Source organism: Rhineura floridana, chromosome 9 (genome assembly GCF_030035675.1).
Source record: "Rhineura floridana isolate rRhiFlo1 chromosome 9, rRhiFlo1.hap2, whole genome shotgun sequence".
NCBI classification, from domain to species: Eukaryota; Metazoa; Chordata; class Lepidosauria; order Squamata; family Rhineuridae; genus Rhineura; species Rhineura floridana.
Window position 1 is genome coordinate 3,014,272 of NC_084488.1, and position 18,130 is coordinate 3,032,401.

The 18,130-nt window shown below is 42.8% G+C and overlaps 1 protein-coding gene across 10 annotated transcripts in view; it reads right to left on the reverse strand.

Annotated features, from left to right (window-relative positions):
* The window catches only part of SH3TC1 (SH3 domain and tetratricopeptide repeats 1), a 75,638-nt gene that overhangs the window by 12,429 nt on the left and 45,079 nt on the right, over positions 1-18,130 (reverse strand). For all 10 annotated transcript variants that reach the window (XM_061583931.1, XM_061583935.1, XM_061583933.1 and 7 more), the window contains 5 exons: positions 13,164-13,368; positions 8,154-8,284; positions 7,659-7,718; positions 4,471-6,162; positions 2,693-2,873 (listed from right to left, as the gene is read on the reverse strand). In XM_061583931.1, the coding sequence (XP_061439915.1) occupies positions 2,693-2,873; positions 4,471-6,162; positions 7,659-7,718; positions 8,154-8,284; positions 13,164-13,368 (2,269 nt within the window). The remainder of the gene's footprint in view (positions 1-2,692; positions 2,874-4,470; positions 6,163-7,658; positions 7,719-8,153; positions 8,285-13,163; positions 13,369-18,130) is intronic.

Sequence of the window (18,130 nt, forward strand, 5' to 3'; positions counted from 1 at the left end):
GTCTAAGACTATAAACACCTAACAATTACTAATTTACTTTAAGATGAAAGTTTGGACACCTATTTATCAAATGTTAGACTGATAATTTGAAAGACTACAGGAAGACTATCTGAGACCTTACTTTTGAACTTATCCACAGATATTCATCATTAAGCAGTGCAGGTATAAAAAAAAGGCCAAAATCTCACATCACTGAAATTTCAGTCCATGATGGCAGTTAAAAACCACTGCAGCTCTTAGTTTCATTCTAAAAGTTGATTAATGGTGACCAAAGTTCTTGAAAGGCTGTCACTGAAATACCCACATGTAGAGACACTACTAAAAAAGAGATATACCAACTCTATGAGCCTAACTTTTTCAAGATACTCTAAATTTTTGGCTGACTAAAACCAACATGCAGGAACCCTGAACCACAGAGTTTGGCACAACTTTATTCCTTTTGGCTGCCAGCTTTTTTCTAGCATGGCTCCTGTGTCACTTTTAGTAACTGCACGAAGAAAAGGAATATAAGGCTGTGAATTCACTAGTCGCCTATAGCAAAGTGTTTCCATTGACCACATCTGGAGGGGCAAAGGGTTGATCTGCCAACCCGTTGCAAAAAATCTTTGAAGCTGAATTTTAAAAAATGCACTCAAGCTGCTCCCACCAGGTTTTACAGTAAAAAGGGGCAGAGTTTGACTAGGGTCGTGTGCCCGTTTTCAGAAGAGAGGTGGAGATGCGCTGGAACTGGCAGAACAGTGAGTGTGTCTCTGCCCAAAGAAGATCTGCTCAGCATGAAGATGAGGCAACAGGAAAAGGTTCCCCTCCTATAACTCTGCTGGTTATGCAACTGTTATAGAAATCCTGCCCCTCCCCCAAATGGCAAATCTAATTCTCCCACCTCTTACCCAGATCCAGTTAGATATTGTCCTGTAACAGTTGCAAACAGATGGATAGTCAATTCTTCTGCTCTGTTCTTTATTTAGAACTAGCGAAATGCCAGTCATGATGACAAGAAGGCTGTGCATGTGAAGAGAGAGCTGACAAATTGCAGCACACATTGTTCCTCATCACTTCCTGTCAGTAGTCGTCAAGTCATGCACCAACAGGAGTAATAAATGGGGCTTAGCCTCATGACAATGTTGTGTCTACAACTGTGTACACACCATACATTTATGCAGGAACCCTAACAAACTGCAGTTCCCAGGATTCCTTGGGTGGAAATGTGCTTTAATTGTATGGTGTGTGTTCACAGCCTATGTGCAGTGTTTTACTGCCTCTCTCCCCACCACATAAATGAATGGCAATCAGTCACTTACAATATGTAAGAGACAGACTGGAGACCTAAACATGCACCCCGCCCGGATGACACTGTCATCTCGCATGAGGAACGGATTTGCTCCCTATCAAGTACATCCCATTTTCTGGAAGGGGATGATAGGAAACAAATGACACTTGCTACACATCACTTGAGCAGTTCGTAATAGTGCAGCCCAGTGCATTCTTGAGGAGAGACATCAGATTACATTCATCTTTCCAAACTCTGAGTGCCAACTCCAACATGGTATATGTACTTCCAGCTGTGCAAATAGCGGAAAGAATAAAGAAGAAACTACAATGTGCTTTATCCTAGCAACGAATCTGCCACATTCACTGTGACTTCCAGCACCACCTCTGCAGCTCAGCCAGGACTCCCTTAAGTATAATCCCACTCCTGCCCACCACAGATTAACCTGGAAATTATCTTGCCCCCACCAACTGAGTGGTCTCAGGTCATTTTTCTGAGACAGACAATCTGAATGGGCTTAGATTGTCTATTTGCTTATCTCCCTGCAGGGTCCTCAGCAGAGAAGAACGTCCTCCCCTGTCCTCAGATTGGCCCCCTGCAACCTCTCTCTTTTCCTCTGTGTAATGCAATGGATGGAGCATCCTAGCTCCATTATCTTGCATAGCACAAGGATGGCTAACCTTTGGCCCTCCTTATGTTGCTGGGCTACAGCTTAAATCATCCCCAATCACTGGCCGTGGTGGCTGGCTGTAAGGGCCATAGGTGAGCCACACAGGAAGTCAGCAATTGTTTTCCAACTCTAGTTTCTATCCAAACTGGATTCAAGCCCTTATAAAGCTTGCCTCTTCACTGAGCCAGGCTTTAACGTGGCACTGAAGTTCTTTTCTAACTGTGGCCCATTAGAGCTTTGCCAGAATCTCTAGTTGCTGCCTCTGTACCTCAGTGCTGCTGAAGCAACAAAATAATATGAAAGAAAATGGGTTAGATGTGAGAAGAACAATGACATACCTTTTAGTGCTTTCCCAAGCACACTTGTGCAGCAGCTTGTGCCATTTTAGATAATGGCTATAGCAACTCTTATGTATCCATTTGTGGAAGAGGCTGTACAAGTTCTAGGGCAACCCTCACCACCCTGTTACTTTCCAGATATTTTGGACTCCAACTCCAGCATGCTGTTGCAGTCCAAAACCTCTGGAGGGTACCAGTGTGGCTGCTCTAGGGAGGCAGAAAAAGGTCTTTGGATTAGTTTCACCTTTTTTGCAGTGAGCTCTAGCACAAGGTGTAGAATAGCGTTTTCATGAATGGAAGGTGCCTTCTTCATGCAGAAAGGCACCTTTGCATCCAATCAATTGACATAAAAGTAGCAATGTAGCTAAATAGCATTCAGTCTAAAACAAATCAGCTCCCAAAAGTGTCAGTTCTTACCTTTCTGTGCCTAAAGATAAATACAGCTGACTGATTGTTTCCAGTATCTGTCCCTCCATGACTTTGTCAGATGTCTTCCTAACTAAGGAGAGTTGATACTCATTGTAGATGACACACTGAGCTTCATCTGGAAGAACTGTGCTGTAGAACTGACACAGATGCTGAACGGCCTGGAGCTGCCCTATAAAGAAAAGGGAACAAAGGATTTCATGGAACAAGCTGTTTCCAAGGGAACATACTGTTATTGTAAGGCCACTGAACAGCGATATGGCTTTCACAACCCATGTTTTCCTGAAGGCTCAGGGTAATGTATAATAGACTGGAGATTAACTCATGCTTCATATAAAGAATTCTTTTTATTAACACTGGCGCATTAGAAACAAATTAAAAAAATGTTGAATTTTTAATTCACTGATCCACAATTTAACATTGGTATTCAGCCAATAATCTTGAATATAATTTTAAACTATTTTTAAAAATTGATTTAGTTTTATTCCTTTGTACCTTCACCTGTACCAAGTATTCACCTGTAGCCTTGTGCAATTCACACCACTCAAAGGGCACAGACATACAAAGCTTTACTCCGAGTCAAACCAGTGGTCGATCGAGCTTAGTACTGTTTGCAGTGACTAGCAGCGGCAGCACCTCTCCAGGCTTTCTGACTAGAGTCTTTTCCAGCCACACTTGGATGAGATGCCAGAGATGTAACCTGGCATCTTTTGCATGCAAAGCAGGTAGTCTGCCACTGAGCTACAGCCCTTCATTGCAAAACTGGAATGGCAGTGGGCCTGCCCCATAACTGTCACAGTCAAACACAATTAAAAAGCACTTTGCATGTTGGAATTGACGATCGGTAATAATAAGATACATTAAGTCTGGTCCACCCCAGTTCTGCATGAGAACGAGACTACATCTTTAAAATTCTTAAAAATCTCTGCAGAAACACAAATGTAAAAATCATAAGACAAGTTCTTACGAGGCATCCAAGGGATGCAGCACTGCTTCCATCTGGTAACATTCTTTATTTCATTTTAAAAATTTCAGTCATCCAGCCACCTGGAGTGGCTGACACTCCCACTTTGAACTGAGAGTAGATCAAGTCCCCTGGTGAGTGAAGGGACTTGATGACAATCTGTCACTCTCAGAGGGAATTGTACCGGAAAAACATAATTGCCCCCAGTGTTTATGGCAAAAAAACATGACTACCCCACATCAGCCTGTGGGTGACTGAGGACCAAGTTTTTAAAAAAAGAAAAAAATGACACCAGGTGGAGACAGCACTGCAGTCCTCAGGCTCCTTGCAAAAGGATCCACAAGATTGTGGATTCTGAAGTGGACTCATATCTGATACGGGTCATGATCCACCCAGCTCGTAACTGCTGAGTCCACTTTGGAATCCAACTTGTGCAGATTCTCCCCCCCCCCAAACACACACACGCAGTTAGAGGTGTGATAGAAAGAGGCAGTTTCCATCACCACTCCTTAAGTTTTTATATCCATTGCTGGTTCCATCTCATAATAGCAAAGGAAGAATTGGGAGGTAGCAGTTTCTTGAGAAACTTTTTCTGCTAGGAAGAGGGAAAATAGAGAGGGAAGCCAATAGATAATGCCCACAAAAGAGTGAAAAGTGGAATACTGTACAAAAATAGCAGATGATTTTAGAAAGGAAAACAGCTTTTATAACATTTCCCAGTGCATAGACAGCTTCTCATCTTAGCAGCTTAAAAGGTGGCCCTGAAATACAGGTCACCCCAGTTTTGAAAGCATAATATACTTACCTTCCAAATTGTCTGTTTCCATTGCCACCAAAAATGCCCATTCATAACAACATCTCCCTTTATCTTTATACGTTCCATTGGCATAGTAGCATCCTAGCTTGAGAAGGACGTCTAAAAAATCTCTGCCACACTCAACACTTGGCAGATGAGAGAATAGTGTTACTGCTTTAATTAAGAAGTGCTCTCCAAGATGTCTGGCAGCTGAACGCAGACAGAGAATCCCAAGGTTGGCCAAAGCCACAGCCTGATTATGTACTACTCCCATATCTCTGGAAATGCTCAGGGCTTTATAGTAGTTTGCAGCTGCTTGCTTTGTATTGTTCATTCGCTTTAAAACAATGGCAGTCATGTTATAAACAATACCTAATTGCTGACAACTGCTCTGTGTAGACTCTACAATGGCATTTAAAATGTCCAGAGCCACAGTGTTTTGTTGGTAGAGAATATACAGCCAACTAAGAAAGACTAAATGGTTAATAATTTCTTCAATGCTTGCATGTACATTTGTGTCCAGTACCTTCTCCATGTAGTCAATTGCTTTTCTGTACTGTTTGTGATGGCTATATAGTAGAGAGAGGTAACAGTAAACCATGCTACACAGCTTTTGGTGTTCTTTGCTGCTCTCGAGCAAGTGGAGTATTTGCCTGAGATAATATGCAATCTGGGAGGGGTGCCTTTGTCCCACAACTTTTAGACTATGGAGTTTAGGAGCATTTTTAAATACTAAGTCAATGCTTCTGAATGATTCCAGGAAAGTACATGAGATGCAAGAAGAGGCAGCCTTAACACAGCTTAGCACAAGGTGGGGCAAACACTTTTCACTGTAGAGTTGGCCTAGCTTAAAATAGCAATCAACTGACAAAGAGTCATTTTGCAAACCCAAGTTATTACTCAGAAGCTGCAGTCTTTCTAGGAATGGCAGTGCTTCTTCACCTTGCTGAAAGTTCAGATAGTGCTTTGCTAGCAGGAAGCATGCTCTAGCTTCTGCATGTTCGCTTTGACTTAGCACCGCCCTTTTCAAAGCATACTTCAGAATATCTGATTCCATGACTGTGCTGCTGATATAGGCGGGAAGTCCCATAAGCAAAGAAGCAACCTTTTCAAAAAAGCGATCACATTTTTCCTTGTTGTTCTGTTTCAAGTAGATACCGGTTAGATTTGTATAAAGAGTAGTTATAAGGAAGAGGTCACTAAAATCTCTGTGTATCGTTGCCAACGCTTCTTCAAAATAAACTCGAGCTTGAGAAAGTTTGAACTTCCGGACACTCATTCTCCCCAGCAGATAGCACAGCCTTGCCAAGGCTCTTAGCAGACCTGCTCGTTTTGCTGCTTCCCTTGCCAGCACAAAATAATCAACCAGATCTTCCTCACTGGCATAGCCATAAAACAGGGTGCTAAGAAAGGAAAATGAGAGGTCATATATGTCTTTGAAGCTGCTCTCATATCCTTTATAGTTCAGAAACAACAGTAAGGATTCAAATATTTCTGGCGCACAAACGTCATCATCTGGGCATATGCGGAAACATGGTTCCTGGGATTTGGAAGGCATCTCTTTATTTGAAGCAGAGAATTGCCTTTTCTGATCATCAGTCTCTTCCCTATACAACTGTAAGTCCTTCACTTTCATGAGCGACTGCACCACATTGTATTGCATTGTGCTACCATTTTCGTTAAGGAAGGAATGGGACATCTCTGAAATACAGAAGAAAGGGAATTGTAGGAAGCAAAATTAAATAAGGAAACCATAAGGTTCACCATTCCTTGAGAAAAAAACAGTGTTATAGTGTGCTCTAAAAACAGCACAGCTTACCTAAGAAAGTAATAGAATAATAGAATTGTAGAGTTGGAAAGGGCCTATAAGGCCATCGAGTCCAACCTCCTGCTCAATGTAGGAATCCAAAATAAAGCATACCAGGCAGGTGGCTATCTAGCTGCCTCATGAATACTTCCAGTGTTGGAGAGCCTACCCACTCCCTAGGTAATTGGTTCCATTGTTGTACCACTCTAAAAGTTAGCAAGTTTTTCCTGATGTTCCGTGTCTTGCACTCTGGGACAACCAAGAAGCGATCCTGGCCCTCCTGTGCGTGACACCCTTCCAAGTACTTGAACAGTGATATCATACCTCCCCTCAGTCTTCTCTTCTCAAGACTAAACATGCCCAGTTCATTCAGTCTCCCCTCATAGGGCTTTGTTTCCAGTCCCCTGATCATCCTTGTTACCCTCCTCTGAACCCGCTCCAATTTGTCTGCATCCTTCTTGAAGTGTGGAGACTAGAACTGGATGCAGTATTCAAGATGAGGCCTAACCAGTGCCAAATAGAGGGGAACCAATAGTTCACATGATTTGGAAACTATAGTTCTGTTAATGCAGCCTAATAGAAACACATTGTGATAAATGCTCCACTTCTAAGGATCCAGTTAGACATCAGTTTATGAACCAGGTATGAGAGGGAGGGACCTCCCTGGATATCCAGACAAAGCAGAGCAAGGGTGTACTCCTCCTTCATATATAAAAAGTTCACAAACAACATCCGATCAGATCCTAAGGCAACTTCCAGATTACCTCTTTATTGAGCATACATCCTGATTTGTCTGTGGGGAAATTACACAACGTTGGCTGTTTAATGACCATTCATTCTGATTTTTTTGATGCAACGTTGCATCAAAGCAAGTGTCATCCACCACTTTCCACACAGGAAAATGTGGGGTTTTTCCGTCACTTTCCTTATCACAAAACGTTTGACCTTTTGGTGATGTGGGTTTTGCAGCAAGACCACCCAGTCAACTATAATTGCACAACCTGAATTTGCTGGTATGTAATTGAATCCCACCCAAAAATGGTGACAATCTGGAAGCACCCTGAGAAGGAATAAGATCAGGATGAGTTCAAAGAAGCATCTGTTTGATGAAGGGCAAACCTGTTTGAGAGGAAAATGTGAAGTACATTACATTGTTAATATGCATTTACTTCACTGCACAGAAAAAACAAAAGAAAACTCGACAAGAAAAGCATTGAACCAAACTATGCAGAACCTTGAGAACAGTTTGGAGGCTTCATTTTAAACTGGGAAAGGCCAACAGGAATGTGTTAAACACCCTCCCCCAGAGCCTTCGCCCCAATACAATGGAGCCCCCCAACTGCTCATTTGTTTAGAGAGAGATCTGATCATGCAGCTGCTGAAGTCTCACCTATTTGTGCTCTTTTTCCTTGCTCAGTAGATTTTTCAAGTTCAAGATCTTCTTGTCCATCTAACAATAGAAGGAAACACATTTAAACCATTCCTTAATAAATATGGTAGACACAGTTGTTGGAGAGAATAGAACTACACAAAATGTGCAATGTGAACATACCTTTTATTTAGAAGATCAAAGCTGGGGGATAACAGATTTTATATTTAATGAACATTTTGTTCTTATTGTTTATTAATTAGCATATGGGTGGGTTTTTATATTTGATGTTTTGTCAGAAATTGAGAACTTTGGATAATTGTATTACACCTTAGCTTTCTCTAGAATAGCTTGTTATTGAATCTGAAACTTGATACAATTAAGCTGTATTAAGTTCAATGGGATTTAAGCAATGTTATTTAGTATTCCACACTGGCACTAGTGGTTTTCAGTTGTTGCTAAAACAGCACAAAATCTAAGATGTGGACATGCAGATAACCACATAATGTTGCTTACCTAATTGGTATACATTGCAAATGTTATAATGTGATGCTTGTGTCAAGAGGTTAATTACATTTTCTTCCAAATGGGCCTTTTCTTTCGCAAAAAAATAGTGCTCATCTTCAAAGAAAGCCAGGTATGGTGGTCTGAAGAAAGCACACAATATAGAGGAATTAGAACATTTATGATCCCAGGAGTGCTAGGAAGGCTGTTCAGGTGGCAGGGTGACTAAAGAAAGATGGACACAGTAAGCAGTGGTCTGAAAAGCAGCAGCCGCCGCAGCAGCAGGAAGTAAATGAGGTGGTTGAGACATGGAATGGAAATGGACTGCCTTCAAGTCAATTTCGACTTCTGGCAACCCTATGAATACGGTTTTCATGGTAAGCGGTATTCAGAGAGGGTTTACCATTGCCTCCCTCTGAGGCTGAGAGGCAGTGACTGGCCCAAGGTGAGCTTCATGGCTGTGTGAGAATTCGAACCCTGGTCTTCCAGGTCGTAGTCCAGCACCTTAACCACTACACCACACTGGCTCTCTTGAGACATGGAGGGACAACAAAAAATTGAGGAAGAACATGGCCTGATTACAATGGCACAATGGAGCAATTGCACCAGGGCCCATCCCATCAGGGAGCCCAGATTCTGTCCTTTCATTAACAAAGTAAGTCTCTAAATGAAAAAGCACATAAAACCCTCCTGAAACCAAAGTTCTGAAGCAAAATATGCAGGCAACCTAACTGATTTCTGCGAAATGACCCAGCCTGCATGCTTTCTCCTTTCAGTATTTTTAGCCAATGGATGAAGTAAGAGCTGTGATTGATGAGTGGGATACCAGACTGTAGCAATAACTTGGGCCCTAACAAGCTGCTGTATTCTTGTCCCCTTTAATGCAGCCCTCCGGGATGCTGTATCTAGTCCATGGGACTCTTCACATCCATACCCCTTGCTGGCCCTGCTCCACGCCCTCTTGAGTGCTTCTGCCTGGTAGGAATGTGCCCTTGGACTATAACAGCATGTTTTGCTTGGCTGTAAGCTGGGAGGCGCTGTATCAACTCCATCTGATACGGATGCTGCACCCCTACCTTCCCAACCATTCTGCTCCCATCAGTGGTACATGCCCTGGTCTCATTTTGCCTAGACTACTGTAATGCGCTCTACATGGGGCTACCCTTGAAAACGGTCCAGAAGTTGCAACTGGTACAGAATGCGGTGGCCCGCCTGATTAAAGGCAGCCGCCGACAAGATCATGTCACTCCAGCGCTAAAAGAGTTGCACGGGTTACCAGTTGCTTACCGGGCCCAATTCAAGGTGTTGGTTCTGACCTTTAAAACCCTATACGGTTTCAGCCCAGTCTATCTGAAGGAGCGCCTCCAGCATCATCAGCAATGCCGCCCAACAAGATCAGCCTCAAAAGACCTTCTCTCCATCCCACCAGTTAAAACAGCCAGACTGGTGAGGACTAGGGAGAGGGCTTTTTCAATTGTGGCCCCCACCCTGTGGAACTCCCTCCCAAATGATCTCCGCCATGCCCCTGCTATGATGAATTTCCGCCAAGCCTTGAAGACCTGGCTCTTCAGACAGGCTTTTGGGGTGGGCTAGGTTTTACTATTATTGCTTCAGATTTTTAATGTTTAATGTATTTGTATATTTTATTTTGTACATCGCCCAGAGTGGCTGGACAACCAGCCAGATGGGTGACTAATACATTTAATAATAAATAAATAAGTAAATAAATAGACAGAATTAGGGTGTGTGTGTGTAGAAACATCTGAATGTACACAGTGCACATTTCTTTCCAGCTCCTGTCTCGTTTTCTTGTCCTTGGAATCTCTGTAGCTTGTCCTTCCTTCCTTTCTAGCAACCAAGGATGCATATTTCCTGTGGGTACATCTGAAATCAGGTCCTCCCCCACGGTAAATGCAAAAAGGCTTAGGCATGTCTCCTGCTGTGCAGGAACTGAAGTCTAGGCACACATTAAGGATTAACTGGATAGTTAATTTACCACACAATGGTATACATGTCTACTTAAAAATAAGTCTCTGTGGTGAATGGAGCTCCCATGTAAGTGGTACACAATTGCAGTCTTGGCTTTCCTGTGAGTAAGGGGCAGGAGGATTCAAAACTTAAATATAAGCAGCCCACTATGGTTAAAGAGGGGTATAAAATAAAATAATTGTAACACAATTAAATTATTAATAAAATAAATATTATATAGCATTTTAAAATCCTGTTAGATATCTCAGTGGTATTGCTATTGGGGCTGAACACTGGAAAGTAGGAGCAGGCTTTATTTTTTATTGAGAAATTAGGGAAAAGATTTATGCTTTTCCTTATTATGTTACTTATAGAAGTAAAATAGCAAAGATATTTTAAAAATGAAAACAGATCACTCTGCTTTCCACTGTCCCTGCCCCAATGGCTAAAGGCCTAAGATAACTTCTCATATGAATCAATCCCCTCTGTACTAACTTGGGAGTAAGCTTGATTGAACACAAGTGGGACATATGTATCTAAAATCCATGATAATCAGGCCAAATTAAGATCGGTTGAAGCGTTCGACTTGGAGCTGTACTAATTAGTGGGGGAGAAAAAAATATGGCCCTTTATAGTACAAAAATGCATCACTCTAACAGAAACACAGAACCCTAAATGCAACAATACAGCGACTAGTACGTAGGGACAAACAGAACTATTACAATAGTTACTGTATAGAAATAGAAGAGGACAACAAAAAAGGTAGAACAAGAGCCCTATTCCAAAAGATTAGAGAAATTAAAGGGAAATTTAAACCTTGCTACAAGCTACTGAGACTGAATCTGTCCAAATTTTGACAAAAATGTGTCAACAAATATGGAAAAGAAAACAACAGCCCACAGCCTGGAAGGGTTCAATATACATCCCAATTCCAAAGAAAGGGGATCCCAAGGAATGCAGTAATTATCAAACTATTCCCTTAATACCCCATGCAAGTAAAGTAATGCTCAAGATTCTACAACAAAGGGGCTTACCATGTATGAAGTGAGAAATGTCAGATGTCCAAGCTGGATTTAGAAAGGAAAGGTACCAGAGATCATATTGCAAACATACGTTGCATAATGGATCGGACCAAGGAATTTAAGAAGGAAATCACCCTGTGTTTTATAGATAACAGCAAAGCCTTTGACTGTGTAGATCATGAAAAACTATGGAATGCTTTAAAAGAAATGGGGGTGCCACAGCATCTGATTGTCCTGATGCGCAACCTATACTCTGGACAAGAGGCTACTGTAAGGACAGAATATGGGTAGAGAGTGTGAGACGGGTGTATTTTACCACCCTATTTGTTTAATCTGTACGCAGAACATAGCAGAAACCAGTAATGATTTGAAACCAATGCTGATGAAAGTTAAAGAGGAAAGCACTAAACCAGGACTACAGCTCAATGTCAAAAAGACTAAAGTAATGACAACAGAAGATTTATGTAACTTTAAAGTTGACAATGAGGACATTGAACTTGTCAAGGATTATCAATACCTCGACACAGTCATTAACCAAAATGGAGACCATAGTCAAGAAATCAGAAGGCTAGGACTGGGGAGGGCAGCTATGAGAGAACTAGAAAAGGTCCTCAAATGCAAAGATGTATCACTGAACACTAAAGTCAGGATCATTCAGACCATGGTATTCCCAATCTGTATGGATGGATTTGAAAGTTGGACAGTGAAAAAAGTGGCCAAGTGAAAAATAAAGTCATTTGAAATGTGGTGGTTGTAGGAGAGCTTTGCCAATACCATGGACCATGAAAAAGACAAATAATTGGATGCTGAATAAATTAAACCAGAACTATCACTACAAGTTCAAATGATGAAACTGAGGTTATCATACTTTGGACACATAATGAGAAGACATGATTCACTAGAAAATACAATAATGCTGGGCAAAACAGAAGGGAGTAGAAAAAGAGGAAGACCCAACAAGAGATGGATTGATTCCACAAAGGAAGCCACAGACCTGAACTTTATAAGATCTGAACAGGATGGTTTACAACAGATGCTATTGGAAGTCGCTGATTCATAGGGTTGCCATAAGTCGTAAATTTAAGTCCCCCTTTGCAGACTTTTATAGCTCCTTCTATATCTTCACAACAGCAGTGTAAAGGTTAGGCTGAAAGTTGGTGACTGGCTCAAGGCAGGAAGTGATCAAAAACAATAATTAAGGAGTTTAAAAAGTGAAATTGCACATGCTCAGAGTACTGTCCTTTTGTTTATCAAGGTTGGCAAAAAATTGTTTGGATTTTGCTCAGAGCATCTTTTGTATAGTTTATGCTATAATAAATGTATTAAAGGTACCAAAAGACTTATTTTGTCTTATTTCTGTGTTCCTTTTAGTGGGAAAGGGGACTCAACTTTGGGAATGGCACTAGGACCCCCAACCAACCTCCTTAATCTCGCCCTGGCTAAGAGCAATTGGAGTAAAACAACTGGAGCAAAATTATATATATGATATTCAGAAAGGAGAGATGGTGCAGAAAAGCAGAAAGTTGTGGGGGCACAAAGTTGTGTTAGATCTAAAGTTGCAGTTTCTGTTGTGCCCTGACAACCCTAGTGGATGCAACAAGGGCCTGCATTTCTCACACTGTTTGAACCAACCAGTCAATGCTTTGCTTATTGATTTCCAGTCTCCACCTCCACTTGGAAATAATTGTTATTTCAACATTCTCTCTAGCAAACATACCTAGTACACTCACATACTGTACATGGAAGTCATTTCTACCCTTTGAGAGCAATACGTTTAATGGGGGAATAGAATATTCCTGCATCCATAACAATATAGTTAGTGAAAAGTTTTGAGTTCTAAGCTTTTATGCAGCAGCTCGGACCTCCCCATCTTCCAGGGGACTAAGTGAAAAGGAAACTGATGCATAAAAGATAGCTCAAACATTGAATGGAAGATTCACATTCATAACCGTCAGTAGAAACATTCCTAAAAGTGGCATATGTTGTTGGCTAGATGCAGCTGCTTTGCTTTGTTGTCACCCACAACACTTACTCTGCTGTAGTTATCTTGAAGTCATCAAGTTTCACATGACTGCTCTGTACAAAACCAACTTGGCCAGTAGGGATATGTCTTCCCACAAACCACTGCATGCATTTCATAAAGTAGCCAATAATTTCAATTCTGTCTCCTTTCTGGAAACGAATTTCCTCAGGCACAGCACTTTCATGGCTAATGATTGCTACAGAAAATCCCGTGGCTGCATAATAAAAGAATGGTAAAATACAGTAACATGATAACGTGAGTACATTTAAAATAAGGTATCAAGGCAATATGTTGTCAGCTACATTTAGTTTTAGTATATTTAGTACATGGTACAGTCACAATTAGAATGAATAGATTTTGATGCCACAAAGAGAGACAAAAGACCATTTAACCTGGCATAGGTTGTCACAGATGCCACCTACAGTGTGATCAGCACAGCCATTCTCTGTTACATGAAACAATTGCATTTGTGGGAGGTGAGAAGGGGCTCACAGTACTGAGAAGTAGGTATTCCCCTCGCCCCCATGTGGACCTTTGCTGTAATAGCATCATAAATCTTGTCCAATCACAGCTGCACATTCCTCCTGAAACAGTCCCAGCATCTGAGGGGGATAGGCTATTTTGAAATACCATCTCAGCATTTTTGAGAGAGATGTCAGACACACCTAGAACTAGATACCAAATGCAGTTTGTCATTGTTCTCCCAGATGAAATCACTCCATTGTATCACCAATAATCTAGCAGAAAGCAGAAACACATGGGCTGGATAGAAAGTATTGTTGAGCATCACCCCAATGTCTGAGTGGTGAGAGATCTCCAGGGGTCCCTGCGCTTCCCTAGAGTTTGGTTTCCTTGGAAAGGAGACTGTGGTGTCTTTATGAAATATGGTTTATTTAATTACACACATTGCAACCTGAGTTTAAGATGGAGGGGTTCAAAGCATCAGCAGTCCAATAGATCCTTCTTTTCCATCAGGCTTACAGGAGGCATCCTGAAGCCATGGTGCAGGGAGCCAGCCTCTCTGCCCCTCTCCAGTTCCCAGCCTTTCCTCCCACTCAACTAAGAAAGGCAAGCATCTCTTTGTCCCTGGGAGGGGGGGGGCTCTCCTGAAGAGTTTCAATAACAATAGGGTCTCCCTGGCACACTTGATAGACCCATTAACCCAACTGGCCACTCTATTAGATTAACAAAAGAGACACATCTGACCAGCAAAGCAGGTTTCTCTGCTGCAGAGTCCACCTCCAGGTGGAGGGTTCCAAATCAGAGGATGGAAGGGTACTCACAGAAATCATCTATCTCAACCCCCAAACCCATAACAGTATTTAATAGCATTCTGAGAGATGATCCTCCTATGAAATGTTGCCCTTCTAGTTCAGATAGAAACTATCCAGATCGGGTTTTTTTAAAAAAAATCAAAAGAATAAAAAAGTAAGTAAGGCCTTTTTTATGTGGTATGCTGTTCCTGGTTTATTAAATTCCTTGTTGGTCATCCGATTTGGATAGAATTTTTAGTAAAAATCATACTCTAAGTTTCAAACCGTTTTTAGTGTATTTTAATAATTTTTATAATATTATCACTACAGATGTTTTATTGTTGTATTATTATTTTTTAGATAAGCCTTGACAAAGGCCATTTTGCCAAAATGCATTGGGCAATTTGTATCAAAATAAACAATTCATTTTCTGGTATCTCTGAGAATTTTTTCTCCTTTTGGTTCATTATTTGTTTAATCATGCCACACACACAGCCACTTATTTTTTTTTATTTTTGAGATAATAAGTTTTCAAATATGTCAGACACTCACAAAACAGTGGGCTAATTTTGTTTTTAAAAATGTGTTCCATCCAACCCCACCAGTAGCTGAAGCAGAAGCTAAGGTTTAGGGTGGAGGTGAATGAATACTTGGCAGCCCAAGGGACAAAAAGGAAGTGGGATGATCCACTGCAACGTATCCCACAGCCCAGTGCCACTGGCTCTCCCTACTACTCCTGCTTCAGTGCCTCCCTCTACAGTCTCTGTCCATGGCCTCCGTCACCTTTCTCCACACTGCAGGGCTGCTTGCTCCTGCTTTCCCCCCACTAACTCCTTCTATATCACACACTAATGTTCTTTCTACCAATAAGAAGGGAAACTGATAGAAAGAATATTAAAAAGAACATTAAAATGTTATTGCTATCGATATTTTGAAATAATCAAACAGGTAAAACCTGAAGATAGCAGAAAAGAAACTAATACGAAATGAAACCGTCTGCCAGTTCGCCAGAATATGAGTGGACCGGTACCAACAAGCAAATCCCAATTCTATTATTAAGACCTCGTTTTTTAAAAACCAAAAAAAGCATTGGGCAACACTTATCTAAGACCCAGTAATGCTAGCCACAAGATCTAGGGTTCATTCTATAAACTAACTGAGAGAGTGAGGGAGGAGTGATTGACAAGAGGGACAAATAATAAACAGTCAGGACTCAGGATATTTTCTGCCAAGCTCCACCCAACAGTGTGGATGGCAAGCACTGAAATAACAATGAATACAGAGTGTGGAAAAACTTGGAGTGTGTGGATCCTGTTCACTGTCTGCGTCTGGCTGAAGGGCTTCAGCTGTGTCTGGGGTGCTCTGCAGCTGAGGGGGAGAAGGAGCTGGGTTCTCAGGAGTTTCCTCCGTTTCTCCTTCTGGGTCTGCTGCTTCTGGGTCTGCTGCTGTTACTCCCGAGTCATCCTTGTCTGATGAGTCCTCTGACGGGACCATGACAGAGAGATTGAAGGAGTGTTGCTGACTGATTAGCTCAAAGATGGCGACGAGAGAGGATGTTTGATTGGGAGCTCTGCACCTCAGCTCCTAATTTCTTCCCTTTCTACCGCCTGGTATTTATCATCTTACCTTATCATCAATGTCTTTGCTTATGCTTATGCTTATGCCGGCGTTGGTATGATTTTGGACTGTGGCTGCACTTTACATCTTTGCCTGGACCCAGTTTTGCTGTTTTGGCCTTTGGTTCGGGGCGGAGCCGCGGCTCTTGGGTTGCTCTGACCCGTTGCGGAGTTCCATCTTTGGCGTGCTACGGCTGGAGTGTGTCGGGGGCCGCTGTTGCCGCGGCGTTGCTGCCCTGGCTGCTGCGGTTCTCGAGGAGTCGCTGCCCTCCGGGTGCTTCTCGAGTGCTTTTGGGCCGTTTGTTTCTGGGCCCGTTGTTTGGTCTCCGGCGTGGCTCTGGCCGTTTCGGATTTACAACTGCTGCTGCCTTGGCTTTTGTTGTTGCTGCCGCTGCTCTCCGGATCTTCTGGACTGCCTGTTGGTCGGTGTTCGGCTTTGTCGTCGGTCGCTGGCTGCGACATGCCTGTGAGTCCTGGATCGATGCTGCTAGGTTCCGCTGCTTCTGCCTGCTGCTCTGTCGCTGGATCGATGCTGCTGGGTTCCGCTGCTTCTGCCTGCTTCTCTGTTGTGGCTTTCTGCCTGCTTGCCGCCACTCCATTCAAGTTCGCTGCTTGGGGCGTGTCTTGTCCTCTGGCTTGCTTACTTGCTGTTTACTGGGTTGCGGGCAGATATTTTACAACTTTATTTGATGACATTACTTATGGATGAAGCTTGATGCGGAGGAGAATTTTAACGTCGGCTGCTATTGTTGCTGTTTGGGTGCATTTTAATTGTCTGTTTGTTTTGTCTGTTGTGTGTATGAATGAGATTGTGTGGACGTGTTTGTGTATATTTATGTGTATTTTTATGCGTTGTTGTGTGAATGTGTTTGTTTGTATTTAAATATTTTTAAAATGTGCCTGGGAGAGCATGCTTTGTATTTAACGGGGGGGCTTCCGGGGGCCCCAATTAGCGTAGTGACGGGTAATGGGAGGTATGGCGTTAGGAAGAGAACATGCCAGGTAAGGGGAACTCGCCCCAGACAAGTTGTGTCTGTGCCTTGTTCCGGTTCTCCTCAAGACCACAGAACTGCTGGTTGTTCTATCAGCCAGCCCTTAGATCTCCAGGTGCTGCTTTTGAATGCCAGGTCAGTATATAATAAAACCTCCCTTGTCCATGATTTAATTGTGGATGAGGGTGCCGACCTGGTGTGTATAACCGAGACCTGGGTGGGTGAGCAGGGAGGAGTTGCCCTCTCTCAGCTTTGCCCACCTGGGTATACGGTGCAGCACTATGGCAGATCTGAGGGCCGGGGAGGCGGGGTCGCTGTGGTCTATAGGAGTATTTTCTCTCTCACCAGGCATCCTGTCCAGATGATGACTGGTCTAGAGTGCCTCCACCTTGTACTGGGCCAAGGAGACAGACTGGGAATCTTGTTGGTGTACCCCCCACCTTGCTGCCCAACAGCTTCCCTAGCTGAGCTGACAGAGATAGTCTCGGAGGTGTTGTTGACGTCCCCCAAACTTGTGGTGTTGGGGGATATCAACGTTCATGCCGAGACTGTCTTATCTGGAGAGGCTCAGGACTTCATGGCCTCCATGACAACCATGGGGCTGTCTCAATTTGTTACTGGCCCAACGCATGGGTCACACTTTTGATCTTCTTGATCTCTTGATCTTTGATCTTCGCCACTGGTCATGGAGATGGTGATCTGGAGGTGGGATATTTTTCATCTACTCCATTGTCATGGACAGATCACCGCCTGCTGAGTTTTAGACTTACGACGACTCTTTCCCTCTGCAAGGATGGGGGACCTATTAAGTTGGTCCGCTCCCAGAGGCTTATGGATCCTATGGGTTTTCAGAGGGTTCTGGGAGTTTTTCCAGCTGATAGTACTGGCGCTCCTGTCGAGGCCTTGGTCGAACTGTGGAATACAGAGATGGCCCGGGCTATCGACATGATCGCTCCCGCACGCCCTCTTCGATGCAGAGCTCATACAGCTCCGTGGTATACCCCGGAGCTGAGAGTGATGAAGCAAGAGAGAAGGAGGCTGGAGTGCAGATGGAGACGAACTCCAGACGGGTGCAATTATGCTTTAGTAAGTGCCTCTACTAAGTCGTACATAAA